This window comes from Hypanus sabinus, chromosome 4, assembly GCF_030144855.1.
Source record: "Hypanus sabinus isolate sHypSab1 chromosome 4, sHypSab1.hap1, whole genome shotgun sequence".
Lineage (NCBI taxonomy): Eukaryota > Metazoa > Chordata > Chondrichthyes > Myliobatiformes > Dasyatidae > Hypanus > Hypanus sabinus.
The window spans coordinates 155,074,248-155,094,983 of record NC_082709.1 but is presented as its reverse complement, the minus strand read 5'-3'; the positions used below and the strand labels follow the sequence as shown (position 1 = coordinate 155,094,983).

The following is a 20,736-nucleotide window of genomic DNA, read 5'->3' as shown; positions in this document are numbered from 1 at the left end:
TGTAGTTGCTTTAAGTGCTCCAAATTAAATAGTTTAATTGTATAAAGAGAAAAAAAAGGTTGCAACATGAAATTTAGAAACAGAAACCCTACAGCACAATACAGGCCCTTCGGCCCACGAAGCTGAGCCGAACATTTCCTTCCCTGAGAAATTACTCAGGGTTACCCTTAGCCCTTTATTTTTCTGAGCTCCATGTACCCTATCCAGGAGTCTCTTAAAAGACCCTATCGATTCAGCCTCCAATACGGTCGCCAACAGCCCATTCCACTCTGCGTAAAAAACTTACCCTTGATATCTCCTCTGTACCTACTTCCAAGCACCTTAAAACTATGCCTTCTCTTGCTACCAATTTCAGCCCTGGGAAAAAGCCTCTGACTATCTACACTATCAATGCCTGTCATTATCTTGTACACCTCTATCACCTCTCATCCTCCATCTCTCCAAGTAGAAAAGGAAGAGTTCACTCAATCTATTCTCATAAGACATGCTCCCCAATCCAGGCAACATCCTTGTAAATCTCCTCTGCACCCTTTCTATGGTTTCCACATCCTTCCTATAGCGAGGCAACCAGAATTGAGCACAGTACTCCGAGTGGGGTCTGACCAGCATCCTATATAGCTGCAACATTACCTCTCGGCTCCTAAACTCAATCCCAAGATCGATGAAGGCCAATACGCTGTATGCTTTCGTAACAACAGTCAACCTTTGCAGCTGCTTTGAGTGTCCTATGGACTTGGACCCAAAGATCCCTCTGATCCTCCACACTGCCAAGAGTCATACCATTAATACTATATTCTGCCATCATATTTGACCTACCAGAATGAACCACCTCATACTTAACTGGTTTGAACTCCATCTACCACTTCTCTGCACAGTTTAGCATCCTATTGATGTCCAGCTGTAACCTCCGACAGCCCTCCACACTATCCACAACACCCCCCCAACCTTTGTGTCATCAGAAAATTTACTACCCATCCCTCCACTTCTTCATCCAGTTTATTTTAAAAAATCATGAAGAGTAGGGGTCCCAGAACAGATTCCTGAGGCACACCACTGGTTACCGACCTCCATGCAGAATATGACCCATCTACAACCACCCTTTGCCTTCTGTAAGCAAGCCGGTTCAGGACCCACAAAGCAATTTCCCGTTGGATCCCATGCCTCCTTAACTTTCTCAATAAGTCTTGCATGGGGTACCTTATCAAATGCCTTGCTGAAATCCACATACACTACATCTACTGCTCTACTTAAAGCATAGAATCACAGCTTTGTCATAAACAGGTGACCAAAAAAGGCAGTGAATATAACAGCAGCAATTATCATAAGAATAGACAAAACATTTGTAAAACATTGAATTAATTATTACTGTAAGTAGAGACAAAGGCTGGAATTAATGCACATTACAAAGATATGGCTGCAAGATAACTAAAACTGAGCATTATATGCTTTACTTACTGATAATGGGGAGGATGGGTCTTGTAGCATCAGAAGAGTAGTGAATTTTAAGACCAGAGAGTGCTGCATATGGATGTGAATAATAGCAAAGGCCAAAAATATTGATAGGAACAGTGGCTAACAGCAACTGTACTGTTCAGAGTATCAAACAAGACAAAGGAGGGTTCTAACAAAAGTATAGCAAGAATCATGGGGGATGTTAATTTACACATTGACTGGACAAGTCAAATTAACAAAGGTAGTTTCAAGGACTGGCTCATGCAATGTATCCAAGTGTTTCTTAAACAATAAATTGTAGATCTCACAGGTTAACTTCCATCTGGTCATGTACAAGATAGGACACAGCAGATGTTCCATTGGAGGAGTGATCTAGAATTTCAAAATGGATCTGAAAAACTGTAAGCTATACCTGACTAACTTGTCAGGTAAGTTTATCTTTTGATAAATAGGGGAAGGAAAAATACAGATACACCATGGACATCATCAAGATCCAAGGCTAAGGAATAAAAAAAAGAGACATGGATAGAAAATAAGCTAAATGACAGTAAACAATGGGAGTGAAATGGCTTTTTTCCCCAGACTAAAGACAAATGTAGAATGGAGATCTATGAGGGTCAATACTAGGATCACAGCTTTCCTAATACCTATTGAATTCATCAACTTGTACAGACAAGAGGCAAATGAAAATTAATGCTAAAGAGGAAAGTGTTACATTTTGATAGGAAAAATGAGAAGAGGCAATGTAATAAAGAGGATACAATTCTTAAAGGATTCCGAAGCAAACCTGGATAAGTTCATAGAGTATAGAATAAGTTGCAAAAGCTGTTTTATAAAAATTTGAGGGATCCTAGGCTTTAAAAATAGAGGCACACTAATCCAATTTTTGAAGCTGCACTTCAGGAAAGGCATGAAGGCATTGGAAAAGGTGCATGCAGAATATACCAAAACAATTCTTGGGGCAATGAACTTTTAGTTATGTGAATGAATTGGCTACAAATACAATGATTAAGAGGCATTTAAATGAGGCACAGCAGCATGCAGGGCAATGAGGGATCAGTGCAGATGGGTGGGGGTGGGCTGGGCCAGCTGAATAGCTCATTTCCATGCTGCACAACTCTTGACTGGAAGAACTGGAGCTGATCTCACTGGCACCGAGGGGTCTGGTACAGGTAATTGAAATCATGAAAGGCCCTGAAAAGGCAAATCAATCCCAGTGCAGAGAGGTCACAAAAACCAGGGAAAGGAGTGAGGATGACCTGCAAAAGAACACAACACGAGGAAGGTTTCTAATAAAAAAGTTAGCGATTAGCATCCAAAATCTGTTAGAGGAAGTTGTGGCTTGCTCAACTGTAGTTTCCGTGGAGGAACTAGAATCTATGAAAATTGTAACAAAGAATTTAATATCACATCAACAGAGCATCACCATGATACAAAAACTACGGTGGTTTTTTGAAATGGAAATTGGTGGTAAATAGATTTATTAAGACTTCTCTGAAAATACAATTAGTGTGGCAGATGGAGAAAAACTGGTGTATATAATACACCTGGATTTCAAATTGGTGGTCAGTGAAGTAGCTCAGAAAAGTTAATACCTAGGCCAAGAATGGAAAGATGATTGATTAAAGAACAGAAAACAGACTACAACTATTTGAATCAACTGCCAGGTTAAATTTACTGAGATGTGATAAGGATCTGTCTGCATGTCTTAGTCACCTATTATCTATAGAAGTTGTGTAACATTTTGCTGAGGAAAGGGGAGTGGGGATGAGTTAGACTTGCAATCCAAACCACTTCCACAGAAACAAACTTATTTTTGTCCAAGCCATCCAGTTAAATATGCAAAAAGCTTTTTTTTAAATATTAAAAATGTATTTTTTTAAATAGGGGAGCAAATACTTCGCACTCTTAGGTCAAGATGTTTTCCTCCAAGACCAATCCTAATCGCACTAGTCTTTAAATTTATGTACATAACTATCATAAACAAAAATAAATTCAGGAGGGAGGCCACAACAAGTGGCAATTAAAAGAATCGTACAGTCCATTGTGCTTCTGAAGTGTTATTTAAAAAGAACAATTGCAGCTAATGGCAGAAGCTGCACTTTACCCACCAGCATAATATGCCTGACCCTCACTCAGGTCTCCTTGTTCTGGTATATGATCCCCCGGCAAACAGCAGGGGAACTGAGCCCAATTGGAGTCCGCAACCAGATGCTTTGTTCAAGTAATATCACTACCCATTGATTTTTAAGTTATTGGAGTTGTCCTGACATTTCCCGGGGAATCACATGAAAGAATATGGTATAAGTGGGCTTCAGTAATGGCAAGTACTTGTAGGGCAGATGATCACATCCCACAAGCTACATATTGAACAGCACAGATCTGTAGTAATAACTTGGATAAGGAACCATATGTAAACAACCATATTTGCTGACAGCACAAGCATATATGTACAAGATAAATACAACACTTACAGTCTACAAAACCATATGGAACAGATCAAGGGAGTGGGCAAAGAGTTCACAGAAAATGTTACTTCCCATTTTAGCAAGAAGAATGGGAAAGCAGAATATTAATATGATGTTTGCAGAGGTCTGGGTTTACTGGTAGAACAAATTATATGCATGTTGCAAATGAAAGCAATAGGATGTTGGGCTTTATTACAAGGGCATTCTTAAAGATGGCGCTGCAAAGGTTTAATGAAGTTGATTACTGTGACATGAGTTGTCCTAAAAGAACAATTGTGTAGAATGGCCTATACTTGCCAAAGTTCAGAAGTCTCTGTAGAGTTTCCCCAAGGCAAACATTGAAATTTCTTTTGCAGGAGAGATCTTGAAGTGCGAACAGGAATTTTGGGGTGTAGGAAGTAACAGGAAAAGAAATTGGTCATTTAGGATTTAAAAGAGCAGGAATTTCCTTACTCAGAGAATGAATCTTTAGTGTTCTCTAACTGAGAAAACTAGATGCTGAGTAACAGAACATTCAAGGCTGCAGTGGATGAATATTTAACCAACAGGGAAAAATCATACTAGACCAGCATTGATCTCACTGAATTGTGAATCAGGTCTAACTGGACATTTAGCCAACAAATACTCCTTCCACATGTTCCTTATTCTGAGATGAAGGTACCCAGATAGATTATATCCTGCAAGTTCTTTGACAGTCATGGACTCAAACAAAGAAAAATCACGAACAACCAGACAGCAATGATCACTACTCTCCAGTAAGTCACACCATTCACAAGCCCAATAATAGAATCCTAAAACGTACACACAATTCCAAGTTCCATCACCAGAAAAGACAACTAAGTGGACAGAGAAAAAGATTCAAAGATGCATTCAAAGGTTTTCATTGGAGAAGTACATCCCACGGATACATCTTGCCCACAATCATTCAAAGGGGAGGAGCATTTGGAATAGTAATGAGAACCTAAAGTCCATGCATTGGAAGTGCTCAGACACCCTGCATAAATGGCAGAAGTGCACACCATCTCACCAACTACACATTCACCCACCCTGTAAGCAATGCCAATCTGCAGAAGAGTCTGCAGTTCCATACACTAGCCTCATTAGCTATCTCAGAACCTACAAAATCAAAGTGGCAGTAGGTCATTCTTGATTCTGAAGGGCCACCCAAGAGAAGATCTGAAAATAAAATTGATATGGCAATACTAGCAATCTAATTGCCAAGAATCACGACATTGCTTCAATATTTCATACGTACCTTTTTCTTGCAGTTATTTTTATTTAGTTTTCTCAGTTTATAGAAGTTTAAGTCAACAGCATGCCATGGCTTCTGACCTGAAAGATAGAGGCTCAAGTGTCACTTCGTGTATAATGAAAACATAACAAGTAAAACCAACTCAGAATGGAAGTTCCAAAAAAAGAGTAAACATAATACATTTTCTATCATTACAGCTTCGTTTTGGCAAATAAGACTGGTGCTATTATGCCTTCCAAGATGGGAATTAAAAATTAGTTTTACTAAAATTGTAAGTGTTGAAATTATTCTGACACCTGCATTTATCAAGGCTCAGAGTATATTCTAATTTCTTTTAGCATTACTAAACAAATACCAAGTTTTCATATATCATATTTTCAATGGATGTCCCTATTGGATCGGTGTCTAATTGTTACTTCCTTTGCAAGTCAACAATCAATTATCTGCTTATATACAAGTAGTTTTTACATGCAAGCTTAAGATGCCTCTAGTGGTTATACAAAATACAATTCTGAAAAGCTCCGGAAGCTTCTTTGTACAGCATTATTTGAATAACGACTTTTTCATTGGTTAACTCTTATCCATAAATTTGAATGGATTTTTTCCTTATCTATGGGTATAAAATAGCTAAAAGCAAAGCAGCACCATCCTAATCTTCTTTAACATTGTAGCCTCTTGGCTTCAAGTCTTCTGCTACTGTTTCCTTTGTTTATCAATGCTTTAAGACAATCATAAAGCAACAAGTTTTGTGCCTCTTTTCAGACTTCTGAGAACACCTTGGATTAAAAACATCAGAATACAACACCCTCTACAGAAAGGGAAGTGCACAAATCTACAATTTGTGAGGCCAACCTGAGTGTTGAAACTAAGGTAATGAGGTTTCAACCTGTTGCCATAAAACATTTCCCCCTTTTCTATACAGCTAGAGTGGAGACTCAATACTACACCAAGATTGCATAATCGATTGATTTAGGTTTTTAAAAAAAATGTAGATCACAATTCTTGAGTAGAGTACAAGTGCCATGAACAGACATTATAATAGAGTATTTAAAACCTACTCAAATCCCAAAAGACCTTAAAAATGAACTACAATTACAACCAAAAATGGTAACATCCAGTTTTCATGACTATTGAAGTCAATATAAAAATGTAGTTTCCATACATTAGGCCAATGAGTCTAAGCAGAATCTCAGAGCATTTTAAACAACTTTAAAGCACATTTTTCATGCTATTCATACTTTCTTATATGGCCATTAATTCTATTCCCCCTCCTCCCAATTCTGTTGCCAATCACTTGCATCTGGATGAATTTACGGTTGCTAATTTACCTACCAACCCATGCAGCTTAAGGCTGTGGAAAGAAATCGTATACATACCGAGGAAACCCTCAGGCACCAAGAGATCTTGAGAATTCATATAGCTAACCCCCAAGGACAATACCAAACCCAGGCCACTGAAGGTATTCAACAGTAGCATAGCAGATATATCACCATGCATCAATTACATGTAGCATTAATCTGTGCTGAAATACTTAAGTTTTAAGGAAAGCAAAAGCAATGTAAGCATACATTTTGAGAGGACTAGAATATAAAAGCAAGAATGTAATGCTGAGGCTTTATAAATCATTGGTCAGATTTCACTTAGAGTACGTGAGCAGTTTTGGGACCCTTATCTACGAAAGGATGTGCTGGCATTGGAGAAAGTCCAGAGTAGGTTCACGAGAGTAATCCTGGGTATGAAAGGGTCAACACATGAGGACCATTTGATGGCTCGCCTGCACTCACTTAAGTTTAGAAGAATGAGGGGGAACCTTATTGAAACCTATCAAATACTGAAAGGCCTGGATAGAGTGGATTTGGAGGGGATGTTTCCAATAGTGGAAGCATCTAGGACCAGAGGATACAGCCTCCAAATAGAACAACATCCCTTTAGAATAGAAATAAGGAGAAATTTCTTTAAAGGTGGTGGATCTGTGGAATTCATTTCCACTAATGGCTCCGGAGGCCAAGTCATTGGGTGTATATAAAACAGAGGTTAACAGATTCTTGATTAGAAAGGACGTCAAAGGCATGGGGAGAAAGCAGGAGAATGGGCTTGTCAGGGATAATAAATTACCCATGGAGGAATGGCCTAATTCTGCTCCCACGTCTTATATTAATTACACATAGCAGTTTGACAGTAATAATCTTGCATGAGTTAAATAGAATTACCTTCATCTATCCATCATATCTGACATTAAGCATTATAGAATCTCACTCTGCTCCATTTAAATTATACACTAACCTAGGAACATCTTAAAAATACTATTCCTTGTTATCTATGGTTTCACAGACTTCTTCCTTCCATCCCTTCACCCTTCCACCGCATTCTTTGACTGGACCCCATCACCACCAGTTGGTATTAATCACCTTTCCCGGTCAATGTTAACATTAACTCATTTAAAACTGTTGCCCACATAACACAGCTCAAGTCTTGCTTAACTCATTACTCATCCCCAATGCATCTAAATTTAAAAATCTCAACATATTTAAATTACTTAAATGTCATGTTCTCTTTAACCCCTTACACTAAATTCTCAGACTGGAACATGCCACTTCTCTGCTGCGTCATTGTCAGATAATCCATCAGTTGTTGGGCCAAATGCTCTCCCATTAAACTTCTAAATAGCAGATGTAATTTTTTTGTTCTGTTCCTCCACTACCCCCTTGGTCGAGACATTATACTTCAACACTAACATTGGAAATAACCACTGAATTCAAATTACTAAACAAATTAATTTTTTGTTAATTTCAATTCTACATTATATACCGAATATGAATATTTAAACATTCCAAAATGTCTTAAATTACTGCACAAGCTGAATTAAAATGGAGTGAAAAATTAATTTTCATCAATGCCAGAGAAAAGCAATTATATCTAAAGAAATTGAATTTCATCCAAAACTGCAAGATGCTGAACCACTTTGTCCCACTTTTATACTGCATCGCCTGAATGCTAGTGACATGACAAACTGGTTTTCAATATTATAATGCTGGAAACCTTAAAAAAAAACTTCACAACACATAGTTTAAATTAGTAGTTAAACCCATCTTAGTTTTAAATTTTATAATAATTAAGTAATTCAGTCAAGAAACAAAAATCAAGGCACATGCAATGAGGTGCAAAAATGCTGCTTGTATTCTCTACTCTCCTCATAATGCTGCAATGAGTTGGTACAACTGAAGACCCCTGTTTATACTTTTGCTGGAGTGCTGGTATTGCTATGAAGAACCTCACACATATAGAAAGAAGGAATTCATCAGATGACAATACTTGAGTTTTGAAAATTTCAATAGATGCCAAAATTTCACAATTTTATTTTTGAAAAAGAGATGTGGAGGCCCAGTATGAACACATTCAGAGGTAAATTGCCATTAGGATATTAAAGGATAATCAAGCATTAGTGAAAGAGAATAAGACAATTAAAGGATCATCTATTTCTGAAAGGCAGAGTGGGCACAAATTTATTTTGTAGGCTTTTAATATGTTATTAGTCTTACCTGTTTCAGTGTCAACGGTCATATCCTCAAGATTAATAAGCAGGTCATCTTCAAATGGTCGATTGTACTGCATGGATCAGAACGGTTAAATTATTTGCTGTATTTAAATTATATTCCATATTTAAAAGGTTGATTGGCACATTTGATAATTTAAAAAAACAAACTTTCAAACCTCTAATGTGGAAATAAAAAAATAAAAACCAGAGGTAAGCCTTTGGGCTATTTTAACATGCTCTTCCCTTTTATATGATCATGGCTAATCATCTACATTCTCTACTTACTTTGACTTTCTTCACTGATCTCTTTAGCTGTTCACCATATGCAATTCCTTTAATGATTCTGCCTCACCTGCCTTCCATGGGAAGAAATTCTTCATAGAATACATTTATCAGTTTTTAAGGCTGTCCATTCCCACCGCAGGAACGAATATAGAGGGAAGGATGTGATTAAGCTAAGAGAACACAGAAAAGGTTGAAGTAGATAGTGCTGGAACTGGAGTACTGGCGTTATAAGGAGAGATCAGATAGGATGGGGCTGTTTTCTCTGAGCAGAGGAGACCGCTGGGTGACATTATAGAGGTTTACAAAATTATGGACATAAGTTAGATGAATTGTCACAGTATTTCCCCCTGGGTAAGGGTATCCCTAATAGAGGACTTAAGGTGGGTGGAAGGGAAGATTTAAAGGGCATCTGAGAGGATAATTTTCCCACTAATTCAAGTTTATTTGTCATTCAACCATACACGAATACAGCCAAACAACAGTGCTACTCCAGGGCCAAGGTGAAAAACACAGTACCAACAATCATACACAGCACAGGGCATACAGGATAGCTGTACACAGTCACACAAAAAAATAGTCCAAGTCCGACTACGAATCCATGGATGCTGTCAGCAAGAACAACAGTCCACAACAGTCTGCAGATGAACACAACCCAGCTTGTTTTCCGTTGAGTGAACACTGGGGGCAGCATCAACACTAGCATGGATGCTTCGCTCCTCGGCAGCTGCAACAGAAGACACCACAGCATGAGGGTCAGCCGGCACTACAACTGAGGCCATGCAGCACCACTGTCGGCCTCGCCAATAAGCCAGTGAACCGGACTTGCAGCATTCCATGTAACCAGTGTCCAACCGGGCTTGCAATCACAAGAAAAACAACTAAGACAATCACTTGCACACCAACTCAAGACACCTCTGTAGCAGGCAGCAACATGGTCTGCACCTCAGGCAATAAGGAACTTGCTGATGGGGTAGACCTGCAGTACTTGAAGCTCTTGACGCCCTGCAGCACCTTGTAATCATAAAAAAAGACCACACCTTTGGTTGGCTCTGTCAAGGCCCCTGTTACGAAGCACGCTGCCACCTTACGTGAAGTGGACCACACACAAAAATGGGGGTGGGTATATGAGACAACCGGTAGAAGTGGGTACAATTATAATATCTAAAAACATTTAGATAGGTGCATGGGTATTAAAGGTACACAGATAGGAGAGGGGACTGGACTAAATACAGGAGTTACCTATCCCGTGAGCATGATGTAATTGTTCTGTGATATTGGTATTATGTAATTGTCTTCTGATAGTGGGGTGATGTGATGTCACGTGACAGCATGTCCCGCTGCTATAAAAGGGCGGACAATAATTTGTGTTGTTACGAATGTACCACAGCTCTGAGGCGCCGAAGGGTGCGGGGTAGCCCCCTCCTTTGTGAGAATCGCAAGATCACTATTGAGTCAGTTCAGGAGACCCAGGAAATGAGAGAAAGACATGCAGAATCCACAAAGAGTTGGAATGTGTCCTGCCCTCCGAAAGGCGGAACCATTGATACCGGCTATTGTCTCTTGGAGACGGACTTGTTATTGCATCCTGTACGATGCATCGAAGCCCCCAGGCAATGAATCGAGGGGGAGGTTGGTGGAGGGATTGCATCATCTCAACCTGATTGACATCTGAGGCCCTGTGAGTCAGGATAAAAGAGGGTCTGTGGGAACAGCCCCTCAGACGCACCAGAAGAAACGCTAGCGATCCCGTAATAGCGGAAGCTAGTGGGAAGGCCATGTGCATCCGTTTCCATTTGCCCCGGAATCGGTGGGCCTTTACCACGGAAGAACGGTTTTTAGCTAACAACAGGGAAATCAACTCCCAAAGACTCTCAAAGGATTGACATCATAAAAGGAATGGGCAAGTTAAACCTCCGTCTTTCTCTCCAACCAAAACGCTGCAGCTTGAATGAACTAAAGTGACTTTTATATTTCCATCGAACAATACATTATCCCCTAGACAACGACAGAGCTATTTCTTATTATTATTATACCCGCGCTTTTAGATTTAGTACTGACAACGTATATCATTTGTATGTTTGCATTGATATTATTTTTGTGTATTTTTAATCAATAAATACTGTTAAAAATAGTACCATCAGACTTCAACGGACCTCTCTATCTTTGTGGTAAGTGACCCAGTTACGGGGTATGTAACAGTGTAGTTTTGTTGGGAGTCACAGTCAGTGGTTACATGAGGGGGAGAGGGGATACCAGGTTTATGCAGATCCAAAGATTGGGTAGGAATCAACAGCATTCTGTGTGTATCGAAGTGATTGACATGAAGTGTGGCTCGCACTTTTGGTTAGCCCCTGCAAGGTCTTAGATGTGTGTTGACCACCTCCAGCGAAAGGTCAGTTACTTTGAGAAATCTTATTCTTTGGCATCTTTGGAAAAGGCATTTATTGGCTGGGAGCTGCGTCAGTAGTTTTGTCTTTACTTCAAGGTTCGGCTCGTCGCCGGTTCAGGAAGTCGCTCCTCTCAATTATTTTATAAATCACTTGGACTTCTTAAACTGCCACTTTAAGACTGTGCTTGAATAAGCTCTGTTAAAAATTATCTCCGAGTTCAACTGTTTGATAACTATAGACGCATAACACTGTTAACTTCTGTTTAAGTTAGTAGTTTGTTTATTTTTTGAATGTTTTTGAGTAGAGGTTAATAAATTTTGTTGTTTATTTATAAAAACTCGATTCAATTTCATATCTATCGCTGCTGGTTGTGTAACACAGGCAAGTGGGAATAACTCAGCATGACACGTCGGTCGGAATGACAATTTGGACCAGTTTTCTTCCAGTAAGATGGTGGAGCGCTCGATCACAGCAACCTCTATGGGGTCAACCAAAGACGTTATTGCTATTTTTAAAACTTACTTTTTATGATCACTAGACAATGGGGTGACCCATTAGGGCACCCTTTGAGAGAAGGGTAGTGCAGTCTGATGTGACCAGAATGAACATTATATTCTCCTGAATGCTATTGCTATCACTTTGCTTTGAAAATTGAAGAAAACCTCAGTTTATTAAAGAAGAACAACACATAGCAAGGCAAATATAGATCCTCCTTGTTTAACAAAGGACACTTTTGATGGCATCATTTCTGGTTGATCTGCCATCCTTGTGCCTCCTGTTGACATTCTGGAGACGTGCAGCCCTTTCATTCGCCGTCTCTTTATTCTTTGTTTCTGATACTGGAGACATGCATTTCTCAGCTCCTTTGTCTCTTCCTCTCTCCTCCTCCTGTGCCTGTTGTCATTCTGGAGATGTGCATGCCTCTCCTCCTCTGTCTCTTCTCTCATCTTTTTTGTCCTGACTCTTTGATCCTGGAGTCGTGTGGCCCTGGCCTCATCCGATTCTTGTTCTCTCCCTCTCCTTGCCGCTTCCCGACGACATGTGTGTCATCTCTTGATGTCCCCCTTCCCTTTCCACGCAGCATTATTAGGCTGACCATTTTTTTTACCCTAATGCTGAATAGAAGATACGAAGCAGTAACACCAAAGCCTCCAGGATGCTGATTATTCTTGATGATGTGGTTGTCGCTCTCCTAAATAGATGTGATATACTTACAGCTGTCCTCTGACTAAAGCAAAGGGTTTGATGGGTGTCTCGAAGTATGCCATTAATTAGATTTAATTATTTATTATTGATGGGTCACAGTTAGATCTGTCCCGTCCTGCACATGCTGATGGTGATTAGCAGAATGTGACCGCTTGAAATAGAGCTGCCCTGCCCTTTTGCTCCGCTTGGTGTCGCTGCTGTGAGCATCATGAGTCGCTTCTGAGGCTAGATGTGCGCATGCATCATGGGGTTGCATCGCAGTATCCATCATGGCTGACATCGGCTCTCGGGTGAAAGCGGGGCTGTTGGTTTTGGCGAGTGAGCAATTTTATACAAATATATTACACTGAACTTTGCCTGCATTCTGTAAGTTAGCACATTTTAAGTAGATTTAGCTAAAAGTAGTGTCGCTGTAACGCACCGTTTGTGCTAATCAGAAGTCACAGAGCATGAGAGTTTTAGTAGGATATAGATAACACCCTTCAGGATATTAAGAATTTAAGTATTGCAGTCTACCCCGTCAGCAAGTTGTTCGTTGGCCGAGCAAGCAAGGAAGCTGGACTTGCTGCGGATTGTGCTGCTGCCTGCATCAGATAGCTGTCAGAAGAGTCGGTGCATGAATGCAGGCTGCAGTCTAACAGCAAATGATCGTCTTAGTCACTTTTCTTGTAATCGCAAGACTCTGTTGGCCATTGTTAATGCAGTATGCTGTAAGCTCGATTCACAGATTTATTGGCAGATGTGAGGGAGTTGTACGGCCTCAGTCGTAATGAGGACTAGGCCTCAGGCTGTGGGGGGAGGTGTTGGAATCGGTGCAGTGTGGCGTGGCATCCGTGGTGGGAGTCTGTGCAGCCACCACCCGCGCCCCCGGTTCAATTGGCAGAAGACAAGCTGTATTGTGTTCAACTGCAGACTCTTGCAACATTTACGGACTCAGGGTCTTGGACTATAGTTTTTTGTGACTGTATTTTGCTGATACCCGATAAGGTAGCAATCACATATATCTGCTATACACACCTTGTGTTGTAACTGTTGGTACTATATTTTAATCTTGACCCCAGAGTAACACTGTTTCATTTGGTTATTTATATTCATGCAAGCTTGAATACCAGTCAAACTTGAACTTGCTCCAAGGGCCCATTACCACTCCAACTCTTGGAAAATAGGACCAATCATCCTAATCGTTCATACATCAGTTATGCCATTCTCAGAATCAGTCTAGAGCAGGGATTCCCAACCTTTGTTATGACATGGACCCGAACCACTGACCGAGGGGTTTATGGACCCTTGGTCCAGAGAATCTGCAGAAACATAGAAAACCTGCAGCACAATACAGGCCCTTCAGCCCACAAGGTTGTGCCAAACATGTCCGTACCCTAGAAATTACTAGGCTTACCTATAGCCCTCTATTTTACTAAGTTCCATGTACCTATCCAGAAGTCTCTTAAAGACCCTATTGTATCCACCTCCACCACTGTTGCTGACAGCCCATTCCACGCACTCATCACTCTGAGTAAAAAACATAACCCTCACATCTCTTCTGTACCTACTCCCCAGCACCTTAAACCTGTGTCCTCTTGTGGCAATCATTTCAGCCCTGGGAAAAAGCCTCTGACTATCCACATGAACAATGCCTCTCATCATCTTATACACTTCTATCAGGTCACCTCTCATCCTCTGTCGCTCCAAGGAGAAAAGGCCAAGTTCACTCAACCTATCCTCATAAGACATGCTCCCCCCCCCCCCCAATCCAGGCAACATACTTGTAAATCTCCTCTGCACCCTTCCTATGGCTTCCACGTCCTTCCTGTAGTGAGGCGACCAAAACTGAGCACAGTGCTCCAACTGGGGTCTGACCAGAATCCTATATAGCTGCAACATTACCTCTCAGCTCCTAAATTCAATTCCACGATTGATGAAGGCCAATACACCGTACACATTCTTAACCACTGAGTCAACCTGTGCAGCTGCTTTGAGCATCCTATTGCAGTGATCCCCAACCACCGGGCCACAAAGCATATGCTACCGGGCCGCAACGGAACGATACGATTTGGTTATATGAAATGATACAAGTCAGCTGCACCTTTCCTCATTCCCTGTCACGCCCAGTGTTGAACTTGAATGCATGTGAGATCATCAGTCAGTCATTAACCTACAACTACTCAATGAGTAAAAGACAAATATCGCTTGAGTTTCTTTAGAAGAGGTGGTAGGGACATAGAAGGGACAACGATGATGATAAGGCAGAGACAGCTGAGGCCGAGACTGCAAAAAAAAAGTTCCTTCAACAGAAAACATGATGAGTTATACATAAAATATGGCTTTAGTGCGTCTGGCAACTCACACGCTCCAAGCCCCGTGTGTGATATGAGGAAACAAGCTGTCTAATGAGGCAATGACTCACCTTGAGTCCAAGCACCCTGCACTTAAAGACAAACATGTTGAGTTTTTTGAGCAGAAAAAACGTGAGCAAGCGGGACAGAAGCAAGTGCTGAGAGCCACCACCTCCACAAATGCTGCTGCTCAGAGCATCGTATTTAGTGGCTAGCTGTATTGCTAAGGCTAAGAAGCCTTTTACTGTTGGTGAAGAATTGATTCTGTCTGCTGCCAAGGACATGTGCAGTGAACTGTTGGGAGAAGCTGTAGCTAACAAGATGGCACAGGTTTCTCTTTCAGCTACCAGTTTCAAGGAAAATCGATGACATAGCGGAGGACACCGAAGCACAGCTGTTGGAACAGCTTAACGAGTCACCATGTGATGAGGAGTGGATAACAAAGCTCAATTTGTCACTTCAGGGGAGAATGACAACTGTCTTCAAGTTGGCAGATAAAGTGTCTGCTTTCAAAGCCAAACTGGAACTGTGGGGACGGTGAGTGGACAGGGACATATTTGACATGCTCCCAACATTAGCTGGGACTTTGGGAGAGACTGAGGCTGCACTGTCCTTCTCACATCTGGTGTGCAATCACCCATCTTCGCTGTCGACAGAATTTGAGCGTTACTTCCCAACCGCAAATGACCCAAGACGTGCAAAGGAATGGGTCCGTGATCCATTTGTGAATGTCCCCGGTGAATCATCCATGTCAACGCGGGAAGATGATCAACTCCTTGAGCCTGCAAATGACAGTGGGCTGAAAAGTATGTTTGACATAACATCTCTGCTGGCATTCTGGATCAAAGTCAAGGCTGAATATCCTAAGATAGCCACGAAAGCACTGAAAACGTTGCTTCAATTTCCAACACATCTCCGTGAAGCAGGGTTTTCTGCAATGAATACTAAATTGCAGAATAGTCTGGACATAAGGAACGTCCTTCAAGTTTCGCTATCTCCCTTCACCCTTCGATGGGACTGTCTTACCCAGGGCTCCCACTGATTCAGTGATATTGGTGTGTTGCAATGATTTTATATTTTCATACCAGGAAAATATGCACTGTGTGTTTAATATCCAAACGTTACTTAAAATGTTAGGATGGTATTGACTTATAGGTGACGTATAACTGACTTATCACTATATTCATGCGAGGAAAATAACGCACTGTGTTTAATATTAAATTCGTTAGATAAACCCTTTAGAAATGAAATTTAGTGTATTAGCCACTTGTAAGTGACTCACAGCTGGGTTATCACCTATATTCCAGTTGTGATTAACACCCCCCCCCCCCCAACCCGTCGACCGGTCCACAAGAATATTGTCAATATTAAACCAGTCCGCAGTGCAAAAAAGGTTTGGGACCCCTGTCCTATGGACTCAGACCCCAAGATCCCTCTGATCCTCCACACTGCCAAGAGTCTTACCATTTAAACTATATTCTGCCATCATATTTGACCTACCAAAATGAACATTTCATACTTATCTGGGTTGAACTCCATCTGCCACTTCTCAGCCCAGTTTTGCATCCTATCAATGTCCTGCTGTAACCTCTGACAGCCCTCCACACTATCCACAACACCCCCAACCTTTGTATAATCAGCAAACTTACTAACCAATCCCTCTACTTCCTCATCCAGGTCACTTATGAAAATCATGAAGAGTAAGGGTCCCAGAACAGATCCCCGAGGCACTCCACTGGTGACCGACCTCCATGCAGAATATGACCTGTCTACAACCACTCTTTGCCTTCTGTTGGCAAGCCAGTTCTGGATCCACAAAGCAATGGATCCCATGCCTCCTTACTTTCTCAATAAGCCTTGCATGGGGTACCTTATCAAATGCCTTGCTGACATCCATATATACTACCATCTACAATCCAACTTGATGCTTTTTAAAAGCTCCAGCACATCCTCTTTCTTAATATCTACATGCTCAAGCTTTTCAATCTGCTGCAAGTCTTCACTATTAGTATCACCAACAGCCTTTTCCATAGTGAATACTGAAGTATTCATTAAGTACCTCTGCTATTTCCTCTGGTTCCATACACACTTTTCTACTGTCACACTTGATAGGTCCTATTCTTTCACGTCTTATCCTCCTGCTCTTCACATACTTGTAGAATGCCTTGGGGTTTTCTTTAATCCTGCCCGCCAAGGCCTTCTCATGGCCCCTTCTGGCTTTCCTAATTTCCTTAAGCTCCTTCCTGTTAGCCTTATAATCTTCTAGGTCTCTAACATTACCTAGGTCTCTGAACCTTTTGTAAGCTTTTCTTTCTTCTTGACCAGCCTTTGTACACCACGGTTCCTGTACCCTACTATAACTTCCCTGTCTCATTGGAACGAACTTATGCAGAACTTCCACAAATATGAACATTTGCCACATTTCTTCCATACTTTTCCTTGAGAACATCTGTTTCCAACTTAATCTTCCAATTTCCTGCCTGATAGCCTCATAATTCCCCTTACTCCAATTAAATGCTTTTCTAACTTGTCTGTTCTATCTCTCTCCAATGCTATGGTAAAGGAGATAGAATTATGATCACTATCTCCAAAATGCTCTCCCACTCAGAGATCTGACATCTGACCAGGTTCATTTTCCAATACCAAATCAAGTACAGCCTCTCCTCTTGTAGGCTTATTTACATATTGTGTCAAGAAACCCTCCTGAACACACCTAACTCCACGCCATCCAAACTCCTGGCATCTCCCTAGAGCAAATCTATATTTGGGAAATTAAAATCTCCTATCACAACACCTCTATTATTACACCTTTCCAGGATCTGTTTCCCTATCTACTCCGTTACTATTGGGCGTCCAATAAAAACACCCGGTAAAGTTATTGACCCCTTTCTGTTCCTAATCTCCACCCAGAGACTCCGTGGACAATCCCTTCATGACGTCCACCTTTTCTGCAGCTGTGACACTATCTGTGATCAATAGTGCCACACCCCCAACTCTTTTGTCTCCCTCCCTGTCCTTTCTGAAACATCTAAAACCCAGCACTTGAAGTAACCATTCCTGTCCCTGAGCCATCCAAGTCTCTGTTATGGCCACCACATCATATCTCCAAGTACTGATCCATGCTCAAAGCATCTAGCCTCAAGGAGTTCCTGGCCTGGTCTTTAGATCCTGCAGGCGTCAGCTGGCAAAGAAATTTGCAGACATTTTTCAACCCCTCCCTACTTCAATCCGAGGTTTTCACCTGCTTTTGGAAGATCACTACCAACTCGGTGCCAAAGGAAAGAAAAGGTAATATGCTTTAATGACTGTTGCCCGGAGGCTCTGACATCCACCATCATGAGGTGCTTTAGGCAGCACACATCGGCTCCAGCCTCCCAGGCAACTTGCCTACTGTTTAAACAGAGACAAAATCGATAACATCTCTCTGCTCCTACACTGATCTAAGGAGCATCTGGATAATAAAGACGTCTGCATCAGACTATTTATGACTTCAGTGCCACCTTCAACTCCATAATTCCAAGCAAACTCACTTCCAAACTCCTAGACCAGGTATTCAGTGCCTCCCTTTACAACTGGATCGCTGACTTCCTGACCAATCATCAAGGACAGGCAGCAACACTTCCAGTACATTTATCCTCAGCACTGATGCCACACAAGGCTGCACCCCCATATTTCACTCCCTTTCACTACATGGCCAGATTCAGATGCAACTCATCTACAAGTATGCAGATGATATCACTCTAGTGGGCCAAATCTCAAATAAAGATCAGTCCGAATAGGATAGAAAACCTAGTGACATGGCTTCATAACTTATTCCTCAATGTCAGCAAAATAAAAGAGGTAGCCATTGCCTTCAGGAAGCAGGGTAGAGCACACACTCCTGTTGATAGTAATGGTACTGAAGTAGAGATGGTTCAATTCCTAGAAGTAATAACCAATGCCCTATACTGGTCCAAGCACAGGGACGCCATGGACAAGGAAGCACATCCATGACTCTGCTTCCTCAGGCAGCTAAAGAAATTCGGCATATCCCCGTTGACACCCACTATTTTTTATAGATGCACCACAGAATGCATCCGATCTCAACGTATTACAGCTTAGCCCGTCAACTACTCTGCACAAGACTGCAAGAAACCGCATAGTTATGGACACAGCACATCACCAGGCACAAGAAAGCTTTTGCCCTGCTGTTACAACAGCTCTCTTGTACAATAAAATGAACTCAATCTGAATTCACCTCATTGCGACTGTACCTTGTCTGCCTGCAGTGCACCTTCACCATACCACTATATTCTATTACTATTTCATCTCATACTGAGATGAAACAATATAACAAACCAATTTAGTTATTTTTTAAAAAGCAATAGTTTTGTCAATCATGGTCTTTCGTTCATAAGTCCATGTTGACTTAACATTGATCCAATCATAGCTTTCCAAATACTCTATTACACTGTGCTATCACAATTTTTCCAATCAACAGTAGGCTAACCACCTATAATTCCATTTTCTCTTACTTTCTTGATTAAATTATAATAACATCAATCTACAGGGGCTAATCCAGAATACAAACTTACGTTGGAAAATGACCAACAATTTGTCTGTTCAGACACTCAGTACTCTGGGGGTTTATCAGCCTTCAATACCAGTAACTTTCTTAGCAAAATAAACATCCGTCATTTTTCCCTTTTCATTAGACCCTAGGCTCCTTTAAACTTGCAGGAAGTTGTGTGCTTCTTTGCCAATCTCCCACACCCCTAGGTTATTTTAATATTTCTTTTCAACGATCACATCATCCTCCATCACCGGCAAAGATAAGGGAAGTAGGGAGAGGTGGGGAAGTGTTGGGAGGGTAATCAAAACGCAAGTACACGTGAGCTCCCAGTTCCTCCCCAAAACACACGATTCTGACAACTGAATATTTATAAAATCTCTGGAACTGCAGCTTCCCCATTTATTGCGAATATATGGAAACCTCCCCAGTGGGAACTACAACAGATCAAGGGTATTTTACAAATACTGTCTGCACCTTCAAGGTGACAGGGAACGTAAGACTCCTTGTAAAGTAGCCCGACTTAGCTAAGTACACTCAATCTTTTATTGCAGGTGTTTGAAGCCAGCCGCATTAGTAATTAACCATCCACAGCAGCCCGGAGTCTCGGCCACCCGGCGAGGGCAGGCGCCCGCTCTTCGGCCCCCATCACGTCTCCAGCGAAACCGACGGCAGCTGAGCACCGAGCCCTCGTTACCTTCAGAAAGATCAGCTCCATGGCTTGCCTGAACTTCCAGCCGTTGTTCAGCAGCCCGCTTTCCAATTGCCCGTCGCCCATGGCTGCCCCGGCCACGCCGCCCAAACGGCCAGTCATTCAAACCGCCGCCAGCTCGCTCATTGGCTCGGCGCCGCAGTGGCGTCACGGAGACGGCGCCTAACGCCATTGGTCCAAATGAACTTGCGTGCGGCAGTCCTGCCTGGATGGGCCGAGCGGAGCCGTCCTGAGAAAAGCCACGTCCGGTTGTTGGCTCTGCTCCCTGCCAAAAAACAGGCATGCAGGCTGAAAGCTGTAAGACATTCAGAGCAGACAGGATATCTCCTGAAATTCCTCAACGTGAAGGACTCTTAGAAACATCTTCAAAGAGACAAACCCATTGGCGGCTAAAAGGCCCCCCGAGCCTGGTTGTAAGGAAGGTCTTCAGCTGCTGCCCCAGTTGCACAGAGTGTCGTTCCGGAATAGATTTTCTCAATCAAGAAGCATGATGGCCGTAATCCTCGTGCAACAATTCCAGATTTGCATTTCGAGCTCAACCTCTCCATGTGGTA

General features: G+C 41.7%; 1 protein-coding gene across 1 annotated transcript in view; it reads right to left on the bottom strand.

Moving 5' to 3' along the window:
• LOC132393371 (uncharacterized) overlaps positions 1-20,398 on the bottom strand; it is a 37,105-nt gene extending 16,707 nt beyond the window's left edge. Inside the window, exons 1-3 of the mRNA XM_059968493.1 lie at positions 20,168-20,398; positions 8,712-8,778; positions 5,176-5,252 (exon numbers count right to left, since the gene is read on the bottom strand). Of these exons, the coding sequence (XP_059824476.1) occupies positions 5,176-5,252; positions 8,712-8,778; positions 20,168-20,284 (261 nt within the window). The 5' untranslated portion in view covers positions 20,285-20,398. The remainder of the gene's footprint in view (positions 1-5,175; positions 5,253-8,711; positions 8,779-20,167) is intronic.
• Between the last annotated feature and the right edge of the window lie 338 nt (positions 20,399-20,736).